Source organism: Scyliorhinus torazame, chromosome 5, assembly GCF_047496885.1.
Source record: "Scyliorhinus torazame isolate Kashiwa2021f chromosome 5, sScyTor2.1, whole genome shotgun sequence".
NCBI classification, from domain to species: domain Eukaryota; kingdom Metazoa; phylum Chordata; class Chondrichthyes; order Carcharhiniformes; family Scyliorhinidae; genus Scyliorhinus; species Scyliorhinus torazame.
Genome location: NC_092711.1, coordinates 160,747,467 through 160,764,424, shown reverse-complemented (window position 1 = coordinate 160,764,424; position 16,958 = coordinate 160,747,467). Strand labels below are relative to the sequence as shown.

Below are 16,958 nucleotides of genomic sequence, written 5' to 3'. Positions count from 1 at the left end.
CATCCCAATCACAGCAGGGACAGACCGTACACGTGTTCTGTGTGCATGAGGCTTGGTTGTCCAACCTGGAGAGACACAGTCAGAGCCACACCATGGAGAAACCGTGGAAATGTGGTGACTATGGAAAGGGATTCAGATCCCCTTCTGTGCTGGAAATTCATCAAAGCAGTCACACTGGGGAGAGACCGTTCACCTGCTCCGAGTGTGAGAAGGGTTTCATTAATTCATTCAGCTTCCTGAAGCACTTGCAGCTTCACACTAGGATAAGGCCGTTCACCTGTCCTGAGTGTGGGAAGGGATTCAGGCATTCATCAAATTTACTGATACACCAACATGTTCACACTGGGGAGAGGCCAGTCACCTGTCCTGAGTGTGATAAGGGATCCATTAATACATCCGGCTTGCTGACACACCGAAGAGTTCACACTGGGGAGAGGCCGTTCACTTGTTCTGAGTGTGGGAAGGGATTCAGTCATTCATCAAATTTACTGATACACCGACGGGTTCACACTGGGGAGAGGCTGTTCACCTGCACTGAGTGTGGGAAAGCATTCATTAATTCATCTCACCTGCGGAAGCACCAGCGAGTACACACTGCGGAGAGGCCATTCATCTGCTCGGAGTGTGGGAAGGGATTCACTCAGTAAGAAGCCTCAGCCCCTCTTCATATGGCAGGAACGGGCCCGTCCCAACACCACATTCAGGTCTGGAAACGTCTGAGTTGAGACTATCCTGACTGAGCTGAGAAAATTCAGAAAAGACATTAGTGACACCCTTGGGACAATGAAAAATTCAGTCTCAGAACTGGAACAAGCTGTCAGCGGTTTGGGAAAGAGGATAGTGGAGCCTGAGAACAGAATTAGTATGGTTTACGATAGTAACATTCACAGATACAGGCTCCTTTCTTATTTACACCAGAGAGACAGACGGTTAGAGGACAGATGTCAGAACCTCGAACATTTCATGAGATGGAACAACCTGTGAATTTATGAGGTGCCAGAAAACTCAGTAGGTGGGACATTATCCGCTGGGTCGAAAGCTTTCTCAAGAACCTGCTTAAACTCCCGATCGATTTCCCACTGCAACAAGAGTGGGCTCACAGATCACTGCAACAAAAGCCGTCAGATGCTAATTCACCCCAAGATTATTTGTGGTGAAATTTCTCAGCTCCAGATGAAAATGTTAAATTAATTGCATACTCTAAATTTTTTTTTTTTTTAATGTGAAAGGGTGACATAAACCCATTGAGAGAAAAAAGATGCTCTGTCAGTTGAAACATCTGAGCTGCAAAACTGCATTTTTACAAGAAACACATTTGTCAGACATAGACCACAGTAAGCTGGGCAGATCCTGGGCAAACCAGGGATTCTTATCCTCTCGTGCATCAGGCTAAATTGCACCTTAATTGGAAAAAATAATTATGTCCTCTAAATTTATATTTTAAAAAGCAAGCCCTGGCCTTGGTGGCGACATAAACAAATTTTATAAGACCGTTAAAGACATGCATCCACCTTTACTTCAGCAGGCCTATCGTCACTCATTAGAAACTGGATCATTGGCTCCTTCATGGAGAGATGCAATTATAACGGTCATTCATAAGGAGGGGAGAGACCCAACAGAGTGTGGGTCACATCGCCCCATATCATAACTTAATTGTATCCTGAAGGTTCTAACATCAATACTGGCCCATAGAGTAAACAGGATAATAACTGAGGTGTTAACGCCCAGACCAAACTGGGTGTTACACTGGAGACAATCTCCACAGGCTCCTTAACATCATGACTCATGTCCAAGGGAATGGAGTTGAGGCCATGATCTTATCTTTAGATGCTGAAAAGGCATTTGATCGAATATCATGGGTGTACCTATTTCAGACTTTACACCAGCCTGGAGTTTGGACTCAAGATCCTCTATTCAAATCCACGGGCTTCTGTTCGTGTGAACAGTCATATTGCTGAAGTCTTTGGGCTAGAGAGGGGAACAAGACCGGGTTGGTATCTGTCCCCCTCTTCTGTTCACTTATGTATAGAACCCTTAGCCCAAATGGTGAGAGACAAGACAGACAGAAAGGGGTTCTAGCTGGAGAGGAAAAGCACAAGTTGTCATTCTATGCTGATAACGTCCTGCTTTACTTATCAGATCCTGCAACATCCATATTTTCTATGAAAGAGAGTATTTAAAAGGTAGGCTGTGACTCGGGTTATAAAGTTAATGTTAAAAAGATTGAAGCAATGGTGGACAAATCCCAACCATATGGAGAAACAACGTGCCTTTAAATGGCACAGTCGGACACTAAATACCTCAGTATTCTTGTCCCACCAACAATCGATAGAATATATGGAGCAAATTACACTCGCATCGTTAACTGTATGAAGAGTGGGCTGGATGAGTGGCTGAGCTGACCACTCTCTCTGTCAGGACAGATTGAAGGTATTTGGATGAATGTCCTCCCCAGATTGTTGTCCCTGTTCCAGATGTTACCTGTTCAGATTCCTGAATCTGCATTCAATTTGTTACATTGTCTGATCTCCTGTTTTTGGGCAGCTCAACTATAATCTGTGACAGCTTGGTTAACAGACAGCGTAGACACACGGTGGCTGAACCTGGAGAAACCTGCGTCCCAACTTCCATTAACAGCACTGCCATTTCTGGGTAACAGCTTAAGGGATTGCAGAAGGAGTGAATGCCAGATTGACTAACAATATTTGGAAAGAAATTCAGAAATCATTCCATTTAACTGGTTCAATCTCGGCTCTGACCACCATTGGGTCTATAAAACATTTAATACTCTCCACGCACGATAAGGACTTTTTAAGAAATGGTCTGAATATTGCCTCACCTTCACCAGATATTTCAGCAGATACTCCAAAATCTTTTGAGCAGATCAGAGGGGAATTTGGCCGTCCAAATACTAACATTATTAGCATACGTACTGATACAACATTTTCTTTGCAAACATGAAGGGGGCAATTTCATGGATTTCATTTTGGGCATGTTTAACAGGATGGCTTCCAGCGCTTGCAGCGGTTGAACTGCAACAGGAGATAGCAGTGGAAGACTGGGATCAAACTTGTCCTGAGACCAATCTAGTCACCGACCCAAATATCCGGAGGGAATATAAATGGAAGCTCATTCCGTGCTACTTCAGAAGACCACATATTACTGTAAGAATTGGTTCCTCCTCTACAAGTAGTTACTGAAAAGACTGCAGGAAATCATTACTTCCACACATTCTGATTGTGGCCAAATTTGAGAGAGATTGGGATAAGATATTCAAAACATTGGCTGAGGTATTGCACATGGACATCCCACAGACCCTCCTCCAGCTGCTCTGTGAGGTACAATTCCAGAAGAGATGGAACGAAGAAAACAACACAATCTTTTACAGGTTTTGCTGTCATGAAGGGTGTTGTCCTCAAATAGCTGAAACCCATTCTACCAACCTGTGAAACTTGGTGATCCGAAGTCAGAGAGCGATTTGAGATGGACAGAATCCCACATGCATTCCACTCCCAGAGCCAAACATTATTTCAAAGGTGGCTGCCAGTAACGGGAATATTATTCACATGAACTAAACCACAGAGAGCACTCCCGCAACCAACCAAGCCCCACTCATTATATACATTTTATTTGCCTTTTTTTAAAACCGTGTTTTCCCATATATTTCCGTGGTCATTTTTCACTGGTGCTCTATGTAAGGAAACAACTTTTATACGGACCAGTTATTATCATCAAACTCTTGTTTATCTGCTGTATCAACACCTGTCTGTACGTGTAACTTGATTCTCAAAACTAAAAGTGTCTTTGTTATACTGTGTCTTTTATATTTCTGTCAACAATGCCAATGATTGATGTGGACAATTCAAACCATTTTAACCTTTTGTTTCTGTGTGCCGTGAGAAAATAAAAATAAAAGAGTTTTTCAAAAAGCACTCCATTGGTTGCAAAGGGCTTTGGGACGTCCTGTGGTTGTAGAAGGTGCTATAGAAATGAAAGTTTTTAAATTGAAGACTTCTGTCATCTGATCTTGTTATCTGGAACTTAATTGATTTCAGCCACCCCCAACTTACCATTTAATAAATTCACTTTGGGTCAGACAAGACTTTAACCAATTAAGGCAAAGGCAGAATTCTCTGGATGGTAAATTTTAAAAGAAGTTTATTAAATGAAAAAGGTTTACTGAACAACTTTAAGACATTGACTTTTACAACTTCATGTGGGTGATCAGTCTGTAGAAGCGTAACCCTCTCTGGCTCCATCTTTGACAGTAATTCTTGTGGAATTCAGCCTCCGGAGTCTGGCTCTTTCTATGACAGTAATTTCCTTGGAACTCGGCCTCGGGAATCTTCAGTACTTGGCCTGCAAGGAAGACCTTCGTAACCTCTACTTTTATCCCCAAAGTGACCATCTCCTCACGTCAGAGTTGGGCCTGTTGTAACATGACAATTAGTCAATTTGGTCACTGGATAGCCAAAGCATGAGAGGGGGAGATAGAACGGGAGGGGGGGCAACACATTCTAAGAGGAAGGAAAGGCAAACCATGGGGGGGGGGGGGGAAGAGAGAGATAGGGAATAGAGGAGAGCCAGGGAGGTGGAGGTGGGGGGGGGGAGGCTGGGAAACATTAACCAACTTGACATCCACAGGAACAGAGAAAAAGGAGAACACAGGTGGAGGACGGGAGGGCCGGCTGAAGCAGCAGCGTGCACATGAAGACAACGGCGGCAAAATCCGACCGGGAGAGGCAACACCGGCACCAGACCCACTCGAGGATTGCCCTCCGGAAGTGCCTCGCCGGCACCAACGGGTGCCTACTTACATATATATAGATATATCATATCCTGTGTACGTAACGGCAAAATATACTCTGTTCAAAAATACAATAAAAAACATTTTAAAAATAATAATAATTTGGTAACTGGATTATTTTAATTGGATCCCCAATTACAGACACCACCTTCTCTCATTATCTCAGACAAGAATACAATAGAACTGTTTCTTATTATCCCTTTATCTGATTCTATACAATCCCTTATTCAGACAGTTTCAAATGTTGACACTAATCAGAGCTTGGAGGTCTCTCTTGCCCAAACATTTATCCTCATTGCACATCCTTTTTTATAATAAATTTAGAATATCCAATTCATTTTTTCCAATGAAGAGACAATTTAGCGTGGCAAATCCTCCTACCCTGCACATCTTTTGGGTTGTGGGGGTGAGACCCATGCAGACAGTGACCCGGAGCGGGGATTGAACCCGGGTCCTCGGCACCGTGAGGCAGTAGTGCTAACCACTGCACCACCATGCCACTCACTTCATTGCACATTCTTTACATACACAGCACATACACAGCAAATAAGGTTTTCTTTGTTTACAGCAAATAAAACTCAGTCTTTTACTATAATTACTGATTCATTAATTGTAGCTCAATTAAGGTCAGTACTTAATCATCAGTTACTGACAGGTAGCTAATTAGCTAATTAGTACAGTAATCTTTAATTAATACATTTGGTTACTACAAGATCCACTGATTCAAAAAGACAAGTTTGGACGGCAATAGCTTTCTTTCTTACTCATCGTGATCGGATTGAAGTATCAGCCTTATACTTTTACTTGATGCCAGATTGGACAAAACATAATATTGTGTAGCTGATCAAAATGATAAAATAAATTCTTAGTTTAAACAATTTCTGTTGCTATGCAGCTTATTCAAGCATTTAGGTTGATACAGTGTTACCTTTTGAAATAAAGTTCCTGTCACATAGTCGAGTTTAAAATGGCTTCCTTGACCTTGTTATGTATAATGTTCAGAGTCAGCATAGGCATAAGGGGTGGATTGGGCTCCTTCTGTGCTTTCTGAGCCGCATTTGCACTTCAAGAAAAGTGGTAAATACCAGGAATCCACTTCCTACGAGTGGATTTGAAGCAGAGACATTGGAATGTTTCCCAAAGGATGTTGGAGGGGCACCTGAGGGATACAAATGAAAAGGGACAGATCTATAGAGAGAAATTTCATCTGCTCCAGTCTCTCCAATTAACTGACGTTGCTCATCCCAGGTGCCATTCTCGTAAATCTCCTCTGCACCCTCTCTGAGAACTTCACATCTGTCCTAAAGTGTGGGGCCCCAAAATAAGATTCAATTTTTGAGGGTTAGAATTGTTCAATACGTTAAACTTGTTTAGAACCAGGGTTAGATTACACAGGCAGTAAACATTTGTGATCGCCATTTAGAAAAAGGAAATCGAGCCCTTTGAGAAGGTGCAACAAAGATTCACAAAAATACTACGATCAGATGAAATGGGGCAGCAGTAGGCCATTCGAGGGGCCGGGTGGCCTACTGCTGCTCATAATTCGTGTCTTATCACATCCTTTAGAATAGATTGTAGCATTTTCCCTCCTACTGATGTCAGGCTAATGGGTCTGTGGTTCCCCGTTTTCTCTCTCCCTCCTTTAATATTGGGGTTACATTTACCACCTTCCAATCTGCAGGAACCATTCCAGAATCTATAGAATTTTGAATGAATGAAATGAAAAGAAAATCACTTATTGTCACAAGTAGGCTTCAAATGAAGTTACTGTGAAAAGCTCCTAGTCGCCACATTCCGGCACCTGTTCAGGGAGGCTGGTACGGGAATTGAACCGTGCTGCTGACCTGCCTTGGTCTGCTTTAAAAGCCAGCTCTTTAGCCCTGTGCTAAATCAGCCCCATTTGTGATGATCACCAATGTATCCACGGTCTCTCCAGCGACCTCTTTCAACACTCTGGGATGTAGAGCAGCAGCTTTTGGGGATTTATTAACTTTCAGCCACATTAATGTCTCCATTACTATTTTTTCACCAATTCTAACCTCTTTCAGTCCCTTGTGCTCACTAGTCCCTTGGTTCCCTAGTGTTTTTGGGACAATTAATGTGTCTTCCTCCATGACGGCAGACACATTGTTTAGTTTCTCTGCCATTTCCTTATTCCCCATTATAAACTCTCCTCTCTCTGTCTGGAATGAACCCACATTGCTCTTTCCTAATCTTTTTCTTTTCACAGTCCTAGAGGAGCTTTTCCAGTCGGTTTTTATGTTTATCACCAGTTTGCTCTCATATTCTATTTTCTCTTTATCAGTTTCTTGGTCCTCCTTTGCTGAATTCTAAACAAGTTCCGAAATCTCAGACTTTTTATTTTTAAAGTTAGAGTCCCCAATTCACTTTTCCAATTAAGGGGCAATTTAGCTTGGCCAATCCTCCTACCCTGCACATCTTTGGGTTGTGGGGACGAATCCCACGGAAACACGGGAGAATGTGCAAACTCCACACAGATAGTGACCCAGAGCCGGTATCGAACCTGGGACCTCGGCGCCGTGAGGCAGCAGTGCTAACCACTGTGCCGCCGTGCTGCCCCTGAAACTTCAGACTTACTACTATTTTGTCCAGTTTATGGGTCCCTTCCTTTGATCAAAAGGAATCTTTAACTTTCTTGTAGCCACGTTTGCATCACTTTTCCTGTTTGATATTTGTTTCTGAAAGGAATCTATATTTGATCTAAATATTTGAATTTAAAGTCGCTAAAATTCCCAAAAGATCATCGGCTGCTCTCCCCTTTGAGAGAGAGAGATGACTGGTGGTGATTTAAACTGAGGGTCACCACACCTCAGTTGAGGGGCAATGTTGACAAGGCTGGGCCTTCATGGATAACCGAAGCCGCTAGGGGTGGTTGAAGCCACGCTGTTGGCATTGTGCTGCATCACGAACCGGCCGTCCAGCTAGCTGTGCTTACTGACCCCTTGGTAAATATGTAATAATTCCTTAAATATTAGCTACTGCCTATCTCTGAATGTACCATTTAATGTAGTTTCTCAGTGCACCTCAGACAACATGCCTCTCATACCGATAGTTTCCTTCTGTGAGAAACACCCAGATAAATTAGACAAAAGAACCCTGTAAACACCAAAGCCATCTTCATGGCAACATGGCATGCTTTGGGGGTTTCCAAACAGAAATGAGAAATAATTATCTTCGAACTTCCAGACCCCTTTCACTCTGTGATCCATGTGCAATTTGAAGCCAAAATCGCAACAAGGCCCAAAAAGCATCAGCCCACTGGAGGCAAATTAGTCAGACCGGTTAGTCCAGCAAAAAGAAAAGTTCCGACCATCCCCATTGTCCAACTGTTAGATGAACGAAATGCAGTCCTGGATGTAAATGAGAGCAGAAACAAAATCAGCAGAATCCAACCCCTGTAATCACTTGTGAACTTGTTGGTGTCTCCGCAGGTGCGATGAATCACAAAATCCCCTCCCACACTGAGAGCAGGTGAATGGTTTCTCCCCAGTGTGAACTCGTTGGTGTTTCTGCAGGTGGGATAACTGAGTAAATCCCTTCCCACACTGAGAGCAGGTGAATGGCTTTTCCCCAGTGTGAACTCGCTGGTGTCTCTGCAGAGTGGATGAATCACTGAACCCCTTCCCACACTGAGAGCAGGTGAACGGCTTTTCCCCAGTGTGAATTCGCTGATGTCTGTGCAGGTGGGATTGCAGAGTGAATCCGGTCCCACACTGAGAGCAGGTTAATGGATTCTCCCCAGCGTGAACCCGTTGGTGTGTCCACAGGCTGGATAACTGAGCAAATCTCTTCCTACATTGAGAGCAGGTGAATGGCTTCTCCCCAGTGTGAACTCGCTGGTGTTTCTGCAGATGGGATAACTGAGTGAATCGCTTCCCACACTGGGAGCAGGTGAATGGCTTTTCCCCAGTGTGAACTCGCTGGTGTCTCTGCAGAGTGGATGAATCACTGAACCCCTTCCCACACTGAGAGCAGGTGAACGGCTTTTCCCCAGTGTGAATTCGCTGATGTCTGTGCAGGTGGGATTGCAGAATGAATCCCGTCCCACATTGAAAGCAGGTGAATGGCCTCTCCCCGGTGTGACTGCGTCGATGAGCTTCCAGCACTGATGGTGCATTGTATCTCTTCTCACAATCCCCACATTTCCACGGTTTCTCCATGGTGCGCTTGCCCGAGTGTCTCTCCAGATTGGACAAGCAGTTGAAGCCTTTACCACTCACATGTGGATGATTTCTCCCCGCTGTGAATGGTACGATGACTATTCAGGCTGTGAAACCGGTTAAAGCTCTTTCCACACTCTCACTCAGCTGCCTGTGTGTCGCAGTGCTTTCCAGTCACACTGATGTCTGAAATATTTTGAAGCGGACAAACATTTCTCCTTCCAGATTATGAGGCTGTTGATCGTCACAAACCTAATAATCGAGTGACTCGAGTGAGATCTGGACTTTTGGTTTGAGATGTCTGTCTGTAATCCCTCCTTTTCTAATATCCTGCAAGTAGAATTCACAACAGACATCACATTTAGTACAGGGCAGAAATTCAGAACAGACAATTTAATTTCTATGAAACATTCTTTCCTCTCTCATTCCCCAAAAGCTGTAAATCTCCATCCCACACACTCTCCCTCCATTCTCATTCTGCTGTATCTAATATTTACCCTCCCAATTCTTCTTAAGGTGCTGATTCAGGCTGATCAATACATCCACGCTGACCACTTCATCTCTCGGACTGAGAGGTTCATAAGAAATAGGAGCTGCAGCAGGTGAGGGCTTTTGTGAGGTGACAGGTGAAGGAATTCCCATTGCTCCCGGCACAAGAAGTTCAAGATAGGGTGATCTCGGGTGTATGGGTCGGGGAGGGCAAGGTGTCGGAAATACACCAGGAGTTGAAAGAAGAGGGGGAAGCGCTGGCAGAAGAGTTGAAGGGTAAATGGGAGGAGGAGCTCGGGGAGGAGATCGAGGAAGGTCTGTGGGCTGATGCCCTAGGTAGGGTTAATTCCTCCTCCTCATGTGCCAGGCTCAGCCTGATACAATTTAAGGTGGTCCACAGAGCGCACTTGATGGGGGTGAGGTTGAGTAGATTCTTTGGGGTAGAGGACAGATGTGGAAGGTGCTCAGGGAGCCCGGCGAACCATGTCCATATGTTTTGGTCATGCCCGGCACTGGAGGGGTTCTGGAGAGGAGTGGCGGGAGCAATATCTCAGGTGGTGAAAGTCCAGGTCAAGCCAAGCTGGGGGCTAGCAATATTTGGAGTAGTGGACGAACCGGGAGTGCAGGAGGCGAAAGAGGCCGGCATTCTGGCCTTTGCGTCCCTAGTAGCCCGGCGAAGGATCTTGCTAATGTGGAAGGAGGCGAAGCCCCCCCAGCCCGGAGGCCCGGATAAATGATATGGCTGGGTTCATAAAGTTGGAGAGGATTAAGTTTGCCTTGAGAGGGTCTGCGCAGGGATTCTACAGGCGGTGGCAACCGTTCCTAGACTATCTCGCGGAGCGTTAGAGGAAGGTCGGTCAGCAGCAGCAGCAACCTTGGGGTGGGGGGGTGGAGGGGGGGAGGAGGGGAGGGGACGTCTTGGGAGGGGGGTGGGGGGGGGGGGAGAAGGGGGACTGCCAGGGTGGGTGGATGAGCAAGAGATAACATGAAGGGTTGGGGAAACTGGCACGTACGAATGAGGGCCAGTGTACAAAGCTGTGTAAATATATCATCTTGCCATGTATATATCTTGCTCTGCGCGATTTCTCGGGGTTTTTTTGTTACAAGGGAGGGGGGGGGTTTGTTTGTAAGGGAGAAAAATTGTGTTAAAAAACTTTAATAAATATATTTAAAAAAAAAAAAGAAATAGGAGCTGCAATCGGCTATTCATCCCTTCAGACCAGCTCAGCCATTCAATGAGATCATTGGCTGATCTACATAAACACCATTTCCCCACAATGCCCTATATCCCTTGATATCTGTAATATCTAGAAACCCATCAATCTCTATCTTGCAAATCCTTAATGACTGAGGTTCCACACTCTTCTGGGGGAGAGAATTCTTAATTTTCCTGCCTATTCCCCAAAACCCTTGACTCCCTTGTCAATCAGAAATTGGTAGAACTCATCCTTGAAAATATTCAATTCCACTGATCCCAGTGGAAGAGAAATCCAGAGACAAACAACCCTCCGAGGAAAGAGATGACTGGAAATATATAATGTAGCTACAGTACAATATATGTATTTTAAAAAAATTAAATTCAGAGTACCCGATTAATTTTTTTCCAATCAAGGGCTAATTTAGCATGGTCAATTCACCTATCCTGCACATCTTTCTGGGTTTATGGGGGTGAGACCCACGCAGATGCGGGAGAATGTGCAAACTCCACATGGAAAGTGACCCGGGGCTGGGACCGAACCAGGGTCCCCAATGCTAACCACTGCACCACCATGCTGCCCTCTACAGTACAATATTACACAACTAGAAATAATATTAAATGTACTTTATTACAGAACCATCAATATATCGAATCTGTATTATATAACACTAGACATATCTCTGTCCGATATTAATTTACTGACCCTTTAAATGTCAGCCATCTCCTGGGGAAACCAGCCCTTTAATTGTGAACATTGGGAAAGAGACCATCCTTTTAACCAGACAAATAAATGTATCAAGCTGAGGGAGCAAAGGATGTCAATGTCTTTAAGAGAGAGAGAGAGAGAGAGAGACCTGGGCCAAGCTTTCCAGAGTCTGCACCCTCCCTGGATTCACTTCCTTTCCCTTCAGTTGCTGCAAGTTACCAAGTAAAGGTCAGAATGAGAAAAGAAATGAAAAGGGAGAGAAAATAAAGTGTGTTACTCACAGATGTTTGGAGACAGGAGACAGTTTCCGTCTGTGAAGCTCAATTTTCATTCATACAAATCCGGCGCACTGATTGACTGGAGAACCAGAGTCCTTCCGGTCCTCCAATTTTTCCCATTGGTCAACACCTCAGCAGGAAGATCAGGGTGTTGACTCTTCTCCGCACATGCGCAGCTGCCCCTCACTCTTGCACATGCGCAGTCCCGGGCCGTCTACCCACGCGGCGGATAGAGCCTTTCTCCAGTACGGGGAATTGTGGGAGCCGCGGCCGCAATTACTCATGTGGAGCCCAGTCTCCAAACTCTTGGGACTGGGTTCAAGAGTGGGGCAGCGGGAGGGAGCAGTGACCCAACCCTGACACACAGTCACTGGATTTGTTTGTGACGTCTCCCTTTGCAGAACAGTTTGTTAACTTCAGATGTAAAGATTTAGTCACCTGGGTGACATATTGGGGAGGGAATAGGTGTGAATGAAACTGAACCCGAGAGTCAGCACCTTCAGGGGAGGAGAATTGGGGGAAAAGCAGGAGGAGGATAGTGGGATGAAGTAGTGTTACAACCAGTAGGGAGGAGGTAGAGATTGGGGACACAGATTTATTGTTTGAGACAAAGAGTGATTCTGCTGTTGTTGCTGTACCAAATCTTATTGATGCTGAAGGTTGGGGCTTATTTTTGCTGATGTTAGAGACGCCTGTAACTGAGATGGAGTTTAAAATTCTGGATTTAGGACAAATGAACCAAATTTGAATTGCACACCCTGTGTCATGTCCTTCCTGTAGTTCAGTTGGGTCTGCTGATTGCTGGGTGATCAGTGTCTTTTTAAGAACTGCTGTTTGTGATCTCTCCACATTCATTCAGGGACTCTCAGCTGAAATTATTTTACAATAAAACAGTTCACTTTCAGCATCGCCCCCAAACAAATCCATTGGTGTGAAATCAACAATTCCAATCTGATTGAAATGACATAGAATGGACATCAAATAAACATGCCATAAGGTCCACCTGGTCTGTGATGGTTTTGATGCTCCACATATGTTTCCTCCCAGTCTTCTTCACCTTCACCGTCAGTCAGGGCTCAGCGGATAACACTCCTGCCTCTCAGTTCCAAAGGTTCTGGGTTCATTTCTCAATCAGGACTGGAGAACAAAACCACGGCTGTCCTCTAGTGCAGTGCTGAGGGAGTGCTGCTCTTTTGGAGGTGCCATCTTTCAAATGATGTGTGAAACTGTGGTCCCATTTTCCTCCTTTGGTGAATATAAAATATCCCACATCATTCTTTTTGAAGAAGAGCAGGGGAGTTATCCCAGGTGTCCTGGTCAATATATATCCCTCAATAAACATCACTAAAACAGATCATTATTATCCTATTGCTGTTTGTTAACTGTCAATAGGTTGTAGGGAGACTACAAACAGATACAAACAGGTTAAGTGAGTGGGCAACAATTTGCAGGATGGAATATAATGTGGGGAAGCTTGACTGTGTTCACTTTGGCAAGAAGAATAGAGAAACACAATTCTATTTAAATGGAGAGCGATTTCAATACTCAGTGTTACAGAGGGATCTGGGTGTCCTGGTACAGGAATCACAAAATGTTAACATGAAGGTACATTAAGTGATTAGGAAAACAACTGGAATATTAATGTTTCCCACAAGGGGAATGAAAGTTACAGCTGTGCAGGGCCTTGGTGAGACCACATCTGGAATATTGTGCACTAATTCTTCACTTTGTTTGAAACACAAAGATATAATTGTGTTCGCAGCAGTTCAGAGAAGGCTCACTCGACTCATTCTCAGGATGAAGGGCTTCTCTTATGCAGAAAGGTGGAACATGTTAGGTCCTTAGTCACTTATAGAAACTTTTACAATCCTGAGGTGATTTAATAGGGTGGAAATTAGGAAGATGTTTCCAAATATGAGAGAGACTAGAACTAGGGGATACAGTTTATCAATATGAGATCCACCATTCAGATGGAGATTGAGGAAAATGTTTTTCTCACAGAGGGTGTTTAGTCTGGAATTCTCTTCATCAGAGAGCAGTGGGGCTGGGTCATTGAATATAGTCAAGGCAGAGTTTGACAGATTATTGACAGAGGAGACAAGGGTTATGGGGGTGAGACAGGAAAGTCTCAGCCAGAGTAGCAATAATCTTATAGAATTGGGCAGCAGGTTCAAAGAGCTGAAGGGCATTCTCCTGTTCCTGTGTTCTTATCTTGTTTTGCCTAAATTTGCTGCCACGTTTCCTACACAACAGTGACTACACCTCAGAAAGTACATCATTAGCTGGAAAGTGCATTGAGAAATCCAGTGGCCCTGAAAGCTGTTATACAAGTCTAAAGCTACATTAGAGTATCTGACACTTAAAGGGAGATGCTATTGAATATATTTAATCACTGAGCGTATGTACAGTACAAATTATTAATTACAAAAATGTGTTATAATGAGGTGAAGTCTAACAGCCAATTATGATAAAGTGGCTGACTCCAACTATTCTCCATGGAATCACCACTCTTTTTAGTGACTACAATGTACTGACATCACCAAACCTAAACACGTAGAGCTTCCAGACTCATCGACCCCCAAACAGGCTGAATGTGCCCTGGTGCCAAAAGTGGGGAGTCACAGGAACAGCTAACAGAGGAGCCAGAGAGAACCCATTTGGGGAGCCAAAGAGAAACCATTTGGGTCCAGAACATTGTAAATATCCTTTTACTCTGGCTGTCTTTGAGCCTCAACTCATTTTCTGCTTTTTATAACCATGTTCAGTTTCATTAATAAACTTTTATCAGAAAACATATTTGATTTTTGTTGACTTTTCTTGATTAGACTGATGCACATTAAGGATAGCGGGTAAGAGGGAGTGACAGACTCTTTAACAGAAAGTGAGCCACTCTAAGGCAGTGTTTTTCAAACGTTTTTACTGAGTACCCATTTTTGCCAACCGGTCGACCTTCGCGACCCACGTCAGCCAATCTTTGCGAGCCACATCGGCTGACCTATGTGACCCTCACTGGCCAACCTTCGTGACCCACCATTTTCACTGACCTTTAATGTGACAGGTGAGTCTGCTTGCTCCTCACAATCTCACTTGCTTTGTTATTCAATGTTACGTTCCTGACAATGACTTCAGCTGATGATTTAAGATCTCACTGCATCCATTGAAAAAAATAAAGACATTTATCCTCAAACTCGCCATGTTTCGTCGTCAAATGTCTTTGAAGTTTTGAGGGTTTTAAACTTTCATTTCCCAGTGCTTCCCTGCATTTTACACACTTTGAATCCTGATTTCCAGTGGTACAATGAATAACGCATCCCCCAAGTAATCGTCTTTATGCTGCTTTGTTCCTGTTCACAGCTTCTTCTTCATGGGTTGTTCACCAGAGGCCCTGGAACTCAAAATGGAGGAATCACTCTCGCGTGCCCAGAGCACGTGATGTCAGTGTGGCCTGCTGTCTGCCACTACTCCAGGCAGAAGACTCCAGCTATTTTTTTAAAATTCTGCCCCTGGGTCAGCGCACTGACATCAGGAGGCCGTGTTCTACCCCGCTGGGCTCCAGGCCTGCACACTGCTTAGGGGCACGCATGCAGGGAAGAGCCGGCATTCTAAAAGCGGTTGCGCCGTTTAGCACCAATTTCCGTGATCTGGGACGCCCGCGGCACGACCTTCCCAATACCCGCCCAGGACCCACCCTCAAGTCGTGCCGCTCGATTTGAAAGTGACTGCTCCAAGGTAATTGACAAAGGAGCCAGTGGGTAGATGAGATTTTATTTTTTGACACAGCGAGCTGTTCTGATCTGCCTGAACGCTGATTCAGTAGTATCTTTCCAAAGGCTAAATACTTGAAAGATAAGAATTTGCAGGGCTGTGGGGAAAGAGCAGAGCAGTTGGATGAATCAGTCAGTCCTTCCAAAGAGATAGCAGGGGCATGATGGGCCAAATGGTCTCCTCCTGCAGCCTGTGAATCTGAGCCTCCTGCTTTTGTGCAGGTTAAAAGGGACAGATTTCATTGCATCCTCTTCCCCGTATATGTATTTAAAGAGATGGGTTTATCTTTAGCTCCGAGTGACCGATATACCAATTGGTTGGAGGCCCATTTCCCAGTCAGTCCTCCAGCACCTTCCTGTCTCTCTATTAGTGCGACGTCCATGGCAGTTTCCCAACTGGGGCACAGGCCCTGTTATTCTCAGCTAAATTCAGCCCCCAGCTCTGTCTCCTGCCTGTCATTGACACGAGCAATAGACACAGAAAGGTGCCCGAGGCTCAAATGGGAAGTCAAAATTTGTGGCTCTGAACCAAGACTTCAACATTTGTCAATCAAATCCCTGTTATTTATACTGGGGTTTCTATTATTACCGTGCCACCCCTTTTCATGTCACATTGATGTACTTTAGGGAAAGTGGGTGAGAGGGGAGACAAAGGGTGGGAGTTTTAACAGGTAACTTTCCCTTTCTAACTTTGCAATGTCGATAATGTCAGCCGTGGCTCAGTGGGCAGCTCTCTCACCTCTGAGTCAGAAGGTTGTTGGTTCAAATCCCAGTCCAGGGACCCGAGGGCAAGAATCACATCCAACATTCCTGGTCCCAGCACTGAAGGAGTCTGCACAGCCTTCTTTCAAATAAGATGTTAAACTGAGGCCCTGTCTGCCCCTCTCAGGTGGGTGTAAAAGTTCCCACAGCCACTATTTGGAAGAAGAGCAGGGGAGTTATCCCCGGTGTCTTGGTCAATATTTATCCCTCAATCAACATCACTAAAAACAGATAATCTGCTCATTATCACATTGCTGTGTGTGGGATCTTGCTGTGTGTAAATTGGCTGCTGTGTTTCCTACATTGCAACAGTGACTTCACTTCAAAGGTACTTCATTGGCTGGAAAGCACTTTGTCCTGTGGTTGTGAAAGATGCTATAGAAATGCAAGTTGTTAAATTTAAGATTTCTGTTGTCTGATCTTGTTATTTGGAACTTTATTGATTTCAGTCACACCCAACCTACCATTTAATAAATTCACTTTGGTTCAGACAAGGCAATTAAGACAAAGATAGAAATTGCTTGATATTAAATTTAAAAGTTTATTCAAAGAAACTTTAAGACATTGACTTTTACAACTCAATGTGGGTGATCGGTCTGTAGAAGCGTAACGCTCTCTAGCTCCTTCTTTGACAGTAATTCTTGTGGAATTCAGCCTCGGGAGTCTGGCTCCTTCTTTGACAGTAATTTCTTTGGAACTCGGCCTTGGAAATCTTCAGTACTTGGCCAGCAAGGAAGACCTTCAGAATCTCTACTTTTATCCCCAAAGTGACC

General features: G+C 44.4%; 1 protein-coding gene across 1 annotated transcript in view; it reads right to left on the bottom strand.

Moving 5' to 3' along the window:
• Positions 1–8,139: 8,139 nt before the first annotated feature.
• LOC140418010 (uncharacterized) overlaps positions 8,140–16,958 on the bottom strand; it is a 59,772-nt gene continuing 50,953 nt past the window's right edge. The window contains 1 exon segment of the mRNA XM_072501441.1: positions 8,140–9,087. Within this exon segment, the coding sequence (XP_072357542.1) occupies positions 8,230–9,087 (858 nt within the window). The 3' untranslated portion in view covers positions 8,140–8,229.